At 39.1% G+C, this 13608-nt stretch overlaps 1 protein-coding gene across 5 annotated transcripts in view; it reads left to right on the top strand.

Annotated features, from left to right (window-relative positions):
* Window positions 1-13608, top strand: part of pard3ab (par-3 family cell polarity regulator alpha, b) — a 121801-nt gene that overhangs the window by 86048 nt on the left and 22145 nt on the right. For all 5 annotated transcript variants that reach the window (XM_087811119.1, XM_087811120.1, XM_087811121.1 and 2 more), the window contains 2 exons: window positions 349-477; window positions 4812-5066. In XM_087811119.1, the coding sequence (XP_087667245.1) occupies window positions 349-477; window positions 4812-5066 (384 nt within the window). The remainder of the gene's footprint in view (window positions 1-348; window positions 478-4811; window positions 5067-13608) is intronic.

Consider the following 13608-nt stretch of genomic DNA (forward strand, 5'->3'; position numbering starts at 1 on the left):
CCACTCGTACACACTTACACAAGCACTTGGTCCTGAAGAAGCACTTGTTAACACACACACACACACACACACACTCTTGAGATTATCTACTTTGTGGTTTCACTTTCATACAGATTTGAAATTGACAGTGTCGTTGTGCGTCTGTGAACTTCCCTCTGGCATGAAGAAACGCAAACACAACCTGACACACACACACACACTGTTATGTCTGAGAACCTGCGAACCAACTTCTAGGTGAATGATTGTCATCGTGAGACTCTCATTGTGTTGCCGTAGTCGCCGAGACGATTCTGAGGTCGCTGTGTGAAGCTAACGCCTTCATCCTCCATTTTGTTTTTCTGGTTCCAGGTTCGGGAAAAACCGCAAAGACGATCGCGTGGGAGACAAGATGGAGCGCAAAGGTTCCAACAAGTGGAGGACGGACGAGTCGCAGGTGTCCGAGGAGGAGACTCTGAGGATGAAGATGGAGCAGGAGAGGTTCGTTCGCTCGTTCATTCACGTCCTTCTTTCTTTCGTTCGTTAAAACGGGGGCACGCGTGGTGTCAGAAGTAGGATGGTGAAGCTTGCGAGAGTTAAAAGGTGAGTCTCGGCGACTTGTCGTCCTTCTGGCAAATGTCAGCACAGGAACCGCTCCTTTTATGCCGGTAAATGCCACGAGCGCCACGGATGCTACGCTAATTAATTCCCCCCGCGCCGCATCGGCGTGACTGTCGTAGTTCGCCGCGGCGGCTCGTTATGAAAATGAGATTTGTAATTTCCTTTCTCCGCCGAGCAGGTCGCACCCCCTGATGCGATAACAGCCGCTCCTTGTTTCCCTTAAATCCAGTTAAGGTTGTTCAAATGCCACGCAGGTACGATCGCGGGTCGGACAGGGAAGATGTTCTGCATGTGTCGGCGCTATCAAGCTAACTAGCGTCGACTCTTTATTTATAGAGTTGACATTTTTTCCCCCACTTATATTTTCACAAACAGTGAGTTGGTTTTTAAGCTAACAACATTCCTAATCATCTTTGTAAGGATTTGTGACCAGTACTACAGCACTTTAGCTACGATACATACGGTATTTTGTGATATATTGTGATACTGTAGTAACAAGGGTATATGTGTAGTATTGTCGAGTACTTTACTCTGTTACAGAATTTACAGACCACACTCTTTCATTTGTTTTGAAACCAAAATATGTCCAAATATCAGCTTTAAAAGCTGCTGGAGTCGACTGTATCCTCTCGTCCCCAGTTGTAAATGCTTTAATTTGTTTTGAAACCAAAATGTGTCCAAATATCAGCTTTAAAAGCTGCTGGAGTCGACTGTATCCTCTCGTCCCCAGTTTTAAATGCTTTAATTTGTTTTGAAACCAAAATGTGTCCAAATATCAGCTTTAAAAGCTGCTGGAGTCACTGTATCCTCTCGTCCCCAGTTGTAAATGCTTTAATTTGTTTTGAAACCAAAATATGTCCAAATATCAGCTTTAAAATCTGCGTGAGTCCACTGTATCCTCTGATCCTCAGTCATCGCCAGGATCTCTCTCGTGGGATTTCATTGTTTCTTTAACAACGGAAGATGTAATGACTTCTGCCATCTAGCGGCCAGAAGGTTAATTGCTACACAAAAATGAACAGATGCTGTGAATATTTTAATGTTAACTGTAAATAAAACAAAACTATTTTGTTTTATACAAACTTTATTGAAATATAAACTGTAAAAGAACAAAATAAAATATGATTTAAATGACCTAATACTGCAGTTGGGATTTTAATTAGTGGGGGAAAAAAAATCAATAAACTTCTTTTGAATATAGACAAAAAATATCTGTCAATAATTATGTGTATTTATATTTTCTTACACATTAGTTTTCACTAAAACCAACCGTATCATCTTCGTAAGGATTCATCACGTTTGTTCCGTCGTGTTGTATCGACCTTCAAGTCACCTGCTCGCTGAGTTGCATCACTTTCCTCTACAAATGGTGTCAGGGGTGGGACGAGGTAATTACCGGCGTGAACCGGTTGAACTCCACGAGCGTGACGTTGAGTGACAGCCGGTGTTTGTGTGGAACCGGAGCCTCTTAAACCAGACGATTAAGTCTTCACTCCCGCGGCAGCTTCCTTTACTCACCGAGTCTTGCTTAATGTCGCCGGGAGGTCGAGGCGGAGCGGAGGTCCGGGTTCCACGCGCGGCTCCTTATCTTATCTCGGCCACTTGTGTACACAGTTTGCCGGTGGGAAACCGTCGTCTTCCTGCCGCACCGCGAGGGTCCGACTTCCTCCTGCGCCCTTTAGATAATCGCGCGAATCCGCCGACTCAGCCAAAGTCAACGTCGCTCGGACCGCCTGGATTAGACTGTTGTGTCAGATCAGTCGACTTAAGGAGACTAATTTTAGTCGTTTTCCCACCAGAGCTGAAGGGTTTAAGGAAGAGAGATATTAACTGGAGTCGGACTGTCGTCGCTCTCTCCACCGTACGGAGTTTATACAAGACTTGAGTGTCTATTTCCAGACTTAAACTCTATTAAAATGTGTTTAAAATGATTAAAACTAGCGACTGAAGAGACATTTTTGACCTGACGTGACGATTTCTATTAAAGTATAGAGTAGTGTCAGAGTGCTGTCAGAAAATGTGTTTATAGAAAGGTTATTGAAAGGGTAAATGAGTATTTTTAATCATTAAATTGTATTTAAATGAACACATTCAATTTTTTTACACATAGAGTTTGATGTTCTAATTCCAATAATTTAAAAAAAATAATTTTAATTTCAATATTTTTGAATTCGTAGCCTTTACAATTCAATATAATTGATATAAAAGTGCCGCCGCACAATAATGTTACTTTGGAATCCACCGTGATAAATGGGAGGGGCCAGTGCTAATGCATCGTCACATGATCTTCTGCGTGTCGCACGATTGGCTGAGATTTTGAACAAGTAGCTCGGTGCTCTATTGGCACTGTCTGGCAATGTTATAGCAACATTTTTATATTGAATTCAAAAGGCTATAAATTAAAAAATTTTAAATGTAGAAACTCCATTTTTTAATTATTGGAATAAGACTATAACACTATATGTGTAAATTAAATTAAATTAAATAAAAAAGGAAAAGAAATGTTCATTTTTTTAATTTAAGTGTGCAAAAAAAAACAAATTTAACTTTCCAATAAAGAAATGATGTAATTCAATTGTTTAAAAATATGAAATGCTTAAGAATTAAAAGTTTCAACTCTTGAAAAGGTTAAATTCCAATGGCTCTGATCAACTGTTTCTACAAAAGTCACGAGTCATCATGTTTACGTAAGCGACGTCGTTAAAAGAAGCTCCATCAAGTCGGACGGGGGGGCCACCAGGGTCGACCCCGGCGCTCGTTCTGGTCCCGATGGTGGACGCGACGTGAGCGATTACGATGACGGAGTGAGACTTGGAGCATAAAGAGACCTCCACCATCCCTCGCCGCCACCTTCCCCACATCATAACGCCTGCAGAAACTCTGCGAGACGATAATTGCCGGCTGTAAAACTGATAATTGCCGACGATGTTATTACAGCCCCCCCCGCCCCCCCACATTATGCCCCCTTTTCCACCTGCTGGAGAGAAGGTTTATTCTCGCCATAATGGCGGAAACATACGATGAGTTACAGGCGCGAGGGACGTTCGACGCGGAGGCGACTTGTTGATAAATTTAAAGTGTGTTTCACGGCGACGTTTACCGACTCGCACAGCTTTGGGTATTTATAGCTTTTCTCCCGGAGACTGACGACGATGAACCGCGACACGTTTATGTTCCTGTGATGAACGAGTGCAGAGAAGATATCTCTCTGGTGACTCGTTTGGACGAACATCAGTGTCGTCACAATAATTAATGATTTGATCTCACTTTTCTAACGTTTATACTTGATTATTATGTATTGGAATGTTGTTGTTTTAAGCATTTGATCATTTTTTTCTGATTTAATTCAATAATTTATATATTAAAAAGTTGAATTTGTCCAATTTATTAACTATAAAATGTGGTTACAATATTCCTTTCGATCAGTCACATGGCTGTGTCTGAGTCACATGATTGGCTGAGAGCTCGGTGCACTATTGGTATAGTCTGGTGGCCTGGTTATTATTCTTTTTTTTAAATGATGTTGTTCTTTTTTATATATTTAATAGTTAAATTCAATAAATTGTATATTTGAATGTTTAATTTTATTTTTCGGGCAATTGAATGAATGACATTGACATTTGCATAAGTCAATTAAAAGAATATTTGGACATATTTTGGTTTAGAAAAAAATGAAAGCGGTTACAACTGAGGACGAGAGGATACAGTCGACTCCAGCAGCTTTTAAAGCTGATATATTTAGACATATTTTGGTTTCTAAACAAATTAAAGCGTTTACAACTGAGGACGAGAGGATACAGTTGATTCAATGTTTAAAAAAAAAAAAAAAAAAAATTTGAAAAACAATATACAATTTTCATCTATTACCTTTTAAATACAGTATAATCCAGACAATACTAAAAGAGTACAGAGCTAATGCATTGATAATTCGGTTCTTATTCGTCGTCACCTGATCGTCTGCGTGTGACGTGATTGGCTGAAAGTTTGATCAAGTAGCTCGGTGCTCCATTGGTATTGTCTGGTGACGCTATTATAACAAAATGAACAAATTGATTCATTATTATTATTACTATGGTTTCAACCTAAAAATGTAACTTCCATAATTCAATATTCTGATGACACTGATGTACTTCCTGTACTTCTTGAGTCCATTTCCTGTCCAGAGACACGCGTCAATCATTCCTGACAGTTTCGTTTTTGACTTTGGACTCCAGGATCCAGGCGAAGACGCGGGAGCTGCGCGAGCGCCAGGCCCGGGAGCGCGACTACGCCGAGATCCTGGACATCAGCCGCTCGCCCGAGAGGGCGTCCGACGTGGACGGGCACGCCTACGTGGGCGTCAACACCCTGGACGGTCGGCCGCACAGCCCCCGGGAAAACTACTCACCGTACCACCAGCACCAGCACTCGGACTCGCTCTACACCCAAGTCGGCAAAGCCCGGAACGACCGCCCGCCCTCCGCCGACAGGTAGGACCGCTCGCTAACAAGTTAGCTTTTGATTGTTGTGACGCGATGCTAACGGTTAGCAGAGGGTTTTTTTAATCATTTTGTGGAGGAAAGATTTGAGTCGAGTGGTCGCCGGTGCTTTTATTACTCTGATGTTGGTCTGAAGTCCATTCATCTGGCCTGGCGAGTCGTTTTTTGTTTGACCTTTGACCTACAAAGAGCCTCGCCGTTGTCCCCGAGGTACTGGTCTGCTCACCTGCAGGAGAGAGTAATCACAGCAGCAGCAGTGCGGCGGTAAATGTCAGCCGCCTGGTCCTCGCGGGGGAGCAGGGAGTGAAGGGAGAGGGAGGGAGAGATTATCCGACTCTCTCTCTCCGCAGCTCTCGTGACCTTTTCCAACACTTCGCCTTCTCCAGTGTTTTCATGGCCTCCTCGCTCTTGACAGTCGGAGCGAGGGAGGCGTTTGTGACGACAACGGTTAATATTTGTGTTTTATATCGATCGAAGTTTAGACGCCAATCTGAACAGAGGGGGCAAAAAAAAGGAGCTGAGCCAGAAGACAAAGCTCTTATCGTCTTCCTTAGAAGCGAATTCATCCGGGAGAGACTCTGATTAGAACCAGGACAGGCTTCAGAGCAGATGAAGTTAATGTTCTGCCACAGTTTGACTGTAATAATCCTACTTCTGCCGCCAGGTGGCAGTAAAGAGCTGAGTCATTCATTTGTGACTCAAACAAGAGCTGCTGTTTGAGGTTCAAATTCTTACGTAGATTACGTGGAATTTTGTAAGCGAAAAAATCAACTTACTAGTAGAGTGGTAGTACATTTTAATACACTGAAATATCGCCTTTTATTTTTTTACGGTAATTTCTGCAGCAATATGTTATTTAAGTTATTTTTGTTTAAAGCACATTTTTTTATAATCTTTTTTTTTGTTTGTTTATATTTCAATTAAGTGTTTATACAATAAAATAATGTTTTGCAATTCAAGTTCTGGCCGCTAGCTGGCAGCAGTCATTACGTCCTCCTCAGCTAAAGGAACAATGAAATCCTAGCGGTGACTAAGGACGAGAGGATACTTGTTACTACGAACCATCTGTTTACCTCGGATACTAAAGATTACTACGATCTGTTAGTGTGGGACCAAACCTGAGCAAACAACACACACACACACACACACACACACACACACACACACACACACACACACACACACACACAACATCATTATGTCCTCCTCAGCTAAAGGAACAATGAAATCCTAGCGGTGACTGAGGACCAGAGGATACAGTCGGCAGCTTTTTGGACATATTTTGGTTTGAAAACAAATGACTTCATCAAGAGTCATGTGGTCTGTAAATTCTGCACCATCAGAGTGAAGTACTCGATGATACTACAAATATATACTTGTTACTACAGTATCACGATATATCGTATATTTATCGTATTGTACTGCTGGTTGAGGACTTGTAAGTCTCTCAGAAGATCTCGGGGCGTCTGGAAGGAGGGAAGTCTGGACAGGAAGTAGAGGAAGTGTGTTGTAATCCAGGAATGTAAACAAAAGACTTCCTGCTGCTGATCTTCTCTCAGTTGTGAGGACGAGCCAAGAGAACATGTCTCTGGTGGTCTTCGCTCCGTGGATCCGAACCGGCCCGTTTACCCTCCGTGTCTTCGCTCGTCCCCGGACGACCCGGGATCTTCTCCCAGAACTCTGTCGATCCATAATTCAGGAGCGTTTTATTTTCCCGTCGCCGCCGTGATGCTCGTCCTCCGCGGCCTCAGTCAACAAGAAAATATTAGCTTTACGCTGAAATATTGATGACGGCGTCTCGTGGAATCTTCTCGCTCTGAGGTGTGACGCTCGTTATTATCTCCTTAATTAATCATGACTGCGTGGAGTCTTCCTGCGCCGCGCTCTGATTGGCTGCGCACTTGTTGCTATGGCGACTCCAGCGGTTCCCCCTCTCAGAACTTGTTCATTAAAGTACTTTTAATGATTAGTTTTGAGTCTATTTTAACAAAGTTTCCTCACAACATCTCCAGCCGCATTGAACAAAGAGCTAATGACTACAGTATAAAACTGTAACTTGGGAAAACAAAACTAAAACGTTAAGAAGCACAACAGTGTTAACTGTAGAGCTAATGACTACAGTATAAACTATACATTCATAAAACCAAACTACAACTGTATGAAGCACAATAGTGTAAACTATAGAGCTAATGACTGCAGTATAAAACTATAACTTAATAAAAGAAAACTACAACAGTAAGAAGCAAAACACTGTTAACTGTAGAGCTAATGACTACTGTATAAAACTATAACTTAATAAAAGAAAACTACAACAGTAAGAAGCAAAACACTGTTAACTGTAGAGCTAATGACTACTGTATAAAACTATAACTTAATAAAAGAAAACTACAACAGTAAGAAGCAAAACACTGTTAACTGTAGAGCTAATGACTACTGTATAAAACTATAACTTAATACAGCAAAACTACAACAGTAAGAAGCAAAACACTGTTAACTGTAGAGCTAATGACTACTGTATAAAACTATAACTTAATACAGCAAAACTACAACAGTAAGAAGCACAACAGTGTTAACTGTAGAGCTAATGACTGCGGTATAAAACTATAACTTAATAAAGCAAACCACAACAGTAAGAAGCACAACAGTGTAAACTGTAGCGCTAATGACTACAGTATAAAACTATAAATACATAAAACCAAACTTTAACAGTATAAAGCAAAATAGTGTAAATTGTTGGCTAATGACTACAGTATAAAACAATTACTTCTTAAAACAAAACTACAACAGTAAGAAGCACAACAGTGTTAACTGAAGAGCTTATGACTACAGTATAAAACTATAAATTCATAAAACCAAACTACAACAGTATAAAGCACAATAAGTGTAAATTGTTGGCTAATGACTACAGTATAAAACAATTACTTCTTAAAACAAAACTACAACAGTAAGACGCACAACAGTGGTATTTGTAGAGCTAATGGCTACAGTACAGAACTATGAATTCATAAAACAAAACTACAACATTAAGAAGCACAATAGTATAAACTATAGAGATAATGACTGCAGTATAAAACTAACTTCTTAAAACCAAACTACAACACTATGAAGCACAACAATGTAAACTGTAGAGCTAATGACTACAGTATAAAACTGACTTTATAAATAAAACTACAACAGTATGAAACACAATAGTGTTAACTATAGAGCTAATGACTACAGTATAAAATTGTCACTTGATAAAACAAGGATAAAACGGTGAGGAGCACAAAAGTATTAAACGTAGAGCTAATGACTACAGTATAAAATTGTCACTTGATAAAACAAAGATAAAACAGTGAGAAGCACAACAGTATTAAGTGTAGAGCTAATGACTACAGTATAAAGTTGTCACTTGATAAACCAAAGATAAAAACCGTGAGAAGCACAACAGTATTTAAACGTAGAGCTAATGACTTCAGTTTAAAATTCTCACTTGATAAAACAAAGATAAAACAGTGAGAAGCACAACAGTATTTAAACGTAGAGCTAATGACTTCAGTTTAAAATTGTCACTTGATAAAACAAAGATATAACAGTGAGAAGCACAACAGTATTAAGTGTAGAGCTAATGACTACAGTATAAAATTGTCACTTGATAAACCAAAGATAAAAACCGTGAGAAGCACAACAGTATTTAAACGTAGAGCTAATGACTACAGTTTAAACCGCACCAACAGAACGCTAAGAAGATAATGACCAGAAACTACTGCAGAATCTGCGGCGTCACCCGAGCACCCGGGGCCCCTCGGCTCAGCAGCCGCTCAGACCAAGAGCCACAAATCCAATAACGACACAAACAAACGTCCTCCGGCAGGAAGCCACGTCATCTCGGAGGAATGTTCCCTGATTCGATTTTTGGCTCCTACAGAGAAGCTGTGATTGGATCGACCTCCATCACATTCTACCTCCCCCGGGGGGAGTCGGCGCGAGGGAAGCTGAGAACCTGCAGGTCTGCCCGTCCATCTGTCGATCACCTTCTGACGGGGAGGGCGACGGGTCAAATACCTCTTATACTTAAAGTACCAACAACAGTTTTTACTTCTACCAACTTGCTACCAATACTTCTACACACATATTGATACTTCTTAACTGTAAAGTGTGAAGTCCTCAGACCCCCCCCCCCCCCCCCCCCAACCCCCGGTGGACTTGAACGTGGTCCCGGGCAGACTCTGGTTCTTTGGTTTAACGCCGTTAATCTCAACATTCTTCCGACCCGGTTCGGCGGCTCCGGGCGGACCTGGACGAGCCCCCCGGCTCCCCCTGCAGCTTAAACATAATTTCACTGAACTTCCCAAACTTCACGTCCTCGCCCCGTAGATTAAAGAGCTGCTGTGATCCTGCGTAATCCAGCCCCGGCTCCCAGTGTTTGTTTCCCATGTGGTTCTAATCCCGCACATCTGACCCGGCAGAGTCGCACAATCTGTTACTGTGTGTTGTTGTGTGTCGTCTGGTAATTATATCCTGTTAACTCGTGTTCGGAGACGTTCGCTGACGAACCATCTGTTTACCTCGGATACTAAAGATTACTACGATCTGTTAGTGTGGGACCAAACCTGAGCAAACAAAACACACACACACACACACACACACACTCTCGTCTCAACATGTTTTTATCCAGCAGTCGTTCTGAGGAGCTCACACACAGCTGCATACACAACAAAATCACTAGCATAACTACTGCAGTACTACGATGATTACTGCAGTAGAACTTTGACCTGCACTTTTACCTTCTATTTATCAATCGAGGCCAATACTACAAAAACATCTGTAACTACGACAATCCCTATAAGTACTGTGTGTATAAATATTTCTTCTATAAAAGTTATTTCTAGTATAAAAACTTCTGTAAGAGCAACTACTTTGCGTTGGTGTAATACATCCTTTTTTTACTGTAAGACAAAGTACTACTACCTATAGATCCGAATCTCAAACTCTTAAGTTCTAGTTCTATTTACATGTACTTCAAAATAAAAAAATAAAATACTACTTTAAGTACTACGTCTAAACTAATTCTACCAGAACAAGTAGTACTAGTACTCACTCGTATACCTTTACTACTTTAAGAACATCCATTAACTACTGTTTTGAGGACAACAAGTACTACTGTAGGTAAAAACTAATCATCTCATGTATTAGTACAACTACTGTAGTATAAATTTAACCTGAAGTTTTTCCTTCTCATCTGGAAATTATTACTTTTATCGTGGCCAACACTACAAAAAAAACTATTACCAAGACAACCTAGCCTAGTACTGAGTGTGTAAATACTTTCTTGTGTAAGATCAACTACTTTGAGTTGGTGTAGTACTGCAATTTCTACTGCAAGACAAAGTTCTATGTGTCGATTTCCTTTTACTTTCAAAATATTACAACTAGCACTACTTCAAGTTATACTTTTAAACTACAACTTCAACACCTAATTCTAAAATACTACTACTATCTTTATTACCACAACACGCTTGTATTACTACCTACTTTTAGAAAATCTGGTAACCACTATGTTAAGTACTACTGTGGTACAAAAACAACTAAAGTAAAATTTTGTTTAAAAGTGCCTTAAAGTTGTGTATTGAGGAAGTTTGTATACTTCAGGTCGACGACAATTGTGTCAAAAGTTTGTGTCCCCGGAACTCGTTCAGACAACACACACAGATGTCAGTGTTTTACCTGCAGCACCTCGACTACTTGAGCGTCAGCAGCTGTTTTCAAGCTGTGATTCCGACGTCAGCGGCTGCTTTGATTGACAGCTGGCGGACTCGGCGGGCGGCGACGCCGTTAAATCGATCGACACTTTCTCACGAGCCTCGGTTAAGACTGTTGAACGCGGCGGCGATAATTATTTTGACAACAGTGTAATCTTGGATTAGGACGAGCGAGCAGCCGACGAACACTTAATTCTGATTAGAGCGCAGAGGGCGGCCATATTTAGGGGCGCAGCGGGGGGGCTGTTGTTTCAGCGTCGAGGGGATTGAAGAGACGGCGCTTTATTTTAATGCATCACTACGACTGTTTAAATATCAAACGTGTCAGTGATTACTAGAATAAATGATTTATAAAGACAATTATTTTACACTGTTTAAAATAAATTATAACAGGATTATTGTTATTATTGTGTGAGAATTACATGTTTAAATAGTTTATAACTTACATGAATATTGCTTCATAGTCTTGTAAATAACAAATAAAAGTATATTTTTAAATGTTTATATATAAATGTTATTTTCCTTTAACTACATAGATTTTCAAAAAAAATTTCCCCCAATTTTTCAGAAGAATATTTTGATTTAACCCATTTTTTTTCATTTTTTTTTCATTAAACCCCCATTTATATTTTAAATAAGAAAATTAAATTAATCTAAATTTACCATTTTTATTATCAATGTGCAAGTTTGTTCCCAATCCGTAGTTTTGTAATTTTTGTATTAATTAAAAAAATGTTTTTATTTTTTTTCTGTGATGTTTATTATTTTTTTATTGTTCTTTAAAAATATACAATCTTTAAACTGTTAAAAAATGTAAAAAAAATATATATATATTTACAAAAACAACATCACATTAACATGTAAAATAAAAAGTTTTAGCAGAATATTAATTCATTTATTCATTGACATTTTCAGTAAAAACACTAGGACTTGTCGGAAAAAAAACAACTTTTAAATGAAAAGAAACATGATTTTCCACGTCAAACAAACGGAGCGTTTGTTCACGGCATGTTTCCGGAGCAAAATGCTTAAATCAAGTCTATTAAAGTATAAAAAATTCAGCAGCAGTTTCTACGCCGAGCTTTTATCTTGACCTACTTCCTGTCTGAAGCAGGAAGTCGGAGTCCGTCGGCCGCTTCCGTGGATCCACTTTAGGTGTTTAATATTCATCGGCCGCAACATTCCTCGCTCTGGTTCGCTCCGTGTTAACATTATTTTCGGGGTGTTGATGTGGGGGGGAGGGCAGATATGACGTATCTCAGGTCCGGTTGGTCACAGCGGGGGGGCGAGCTCAGAGCAGAGACTGACCCAAAAAGGCTGTTGACCCATATTGGGTGTCACGGCTGGCACTTTGCTGGTGTGTGTGTGTGTGTGTGTGTGTGTGTGTGTGTGTGTGTGTGTGTGTGTGTGTGTGTGTGTGTGTGTGTGTGTGTGTGTGTGTGTGTGTGTGTGTGTGTGTGTGTGTGTGTGTGTGTGTGTGTGTGTGTGTGTGTGTGTGTGTGTGTGTGTGTGTGTGTTCTGAATATGGCTGCTCTGTTATCTGCTGGTTCATCTTACTTGGGCTGTGATGTAGTCATGTGATCACGTCCACTCTTGAGTTTCTTTAAACTCAGTGTGATTTTTTTTTTCTATTTCGTTTCCTTAAAATCCTCATCATCTGAGGTCTTGGGGGGCCGAGGTTGTTTTTAATTCCAACTGCACTGGAGTTAATCTGAGACTCAAACTCCTCATTGTTTTTCCACGATAATGTATTCTTATTTAACGGCATCGTATCGATATATAGTTGTTGTTTTTTAATCATTTTATTATAAAGTAATCATTTTCTTTTTTTAAATAATTCCTTTATTAAATGTTTATTTTATCAAATGTCTTTAAAATGCAAATAATCAAGGTGTTCATTTTCGTGTTGCATTTACAATTCCGGCCACTAGATGGCAGCAATCACTACGTCCTCGTGGCTAAAGGAGCGATGAAATCCTGCGAGATCTCGGCTATGACTGAGGACGAGGGGATACAATGGACTCCAGCAGCTTTTAAACCTGATCCAAAGCAAATCCACTATTTCAATACATTAATGAAAGTTTTTCTAATTTTTAAGAAAATACAGGAATGAAAAACCATTGAAACAGACATTTAAAAAATATATATAATTTAAAAAAATCAACACCAGGTAAACAATTTTAACTCGTATAAGAATTATTATTCATAGCTAAGTAAGGATGAAAAACATCTAAGTTGAAGTTAAAAGAAAAAAAAGATTAAAATATATATAGAAAAAAATCCGATATAATGGTTTAAGAAATTAAAACAAATAAACCATTTCAATGCATTTACATAATTTTATTTAAGCAAATCCAGGATTAAAAAACATTGAAATTAAAATGTATACATTTATTAATTCAAATAAATATAGAAAAAAAATCACACTGTACATGAAACTAAAACATGTAAATCATTTCATTACAGATCATTATTTTTAAGTAAATAGAGGAATTAATTTTCTTTTAAAAAAAATGCAACAAAAATAAATATATAAATACAAGATAAATATATGTAATTTAAGTAAATGTTTTAATGTAGCTAGAATCTTATTTAATTTAATTATAATTTTTATTTTAATCAAATTCTAAAAACAATTACAAGAAAATGTTTAAAAAAAAGTGAAATAAGTATAAAAAAAACCATCTCTGTGGTCCTCTGAGCATAAAGAGTGAAAAAAGGCTGATCTTAGATGTTTGAACTTGAAATAAATCCTCAGGAACTGAAGGTCGACGAGAGAAACCGTGACGTCC

This window comes from Callionymus lyra, chromosome 16, assembly GCF_982586985.1.
Source record: "Callionymus lyra chromosome 16, fCalLyr1.hap1.1, whole genome shotgun sequence".
In the NCBI taxonomy this organism is placed as follows: Eukaryota; Metazoa; Chordata; class Actinopteri; order Syngnathiformes; family Callionymidae; genus Callionymus; species Callionymus lyra.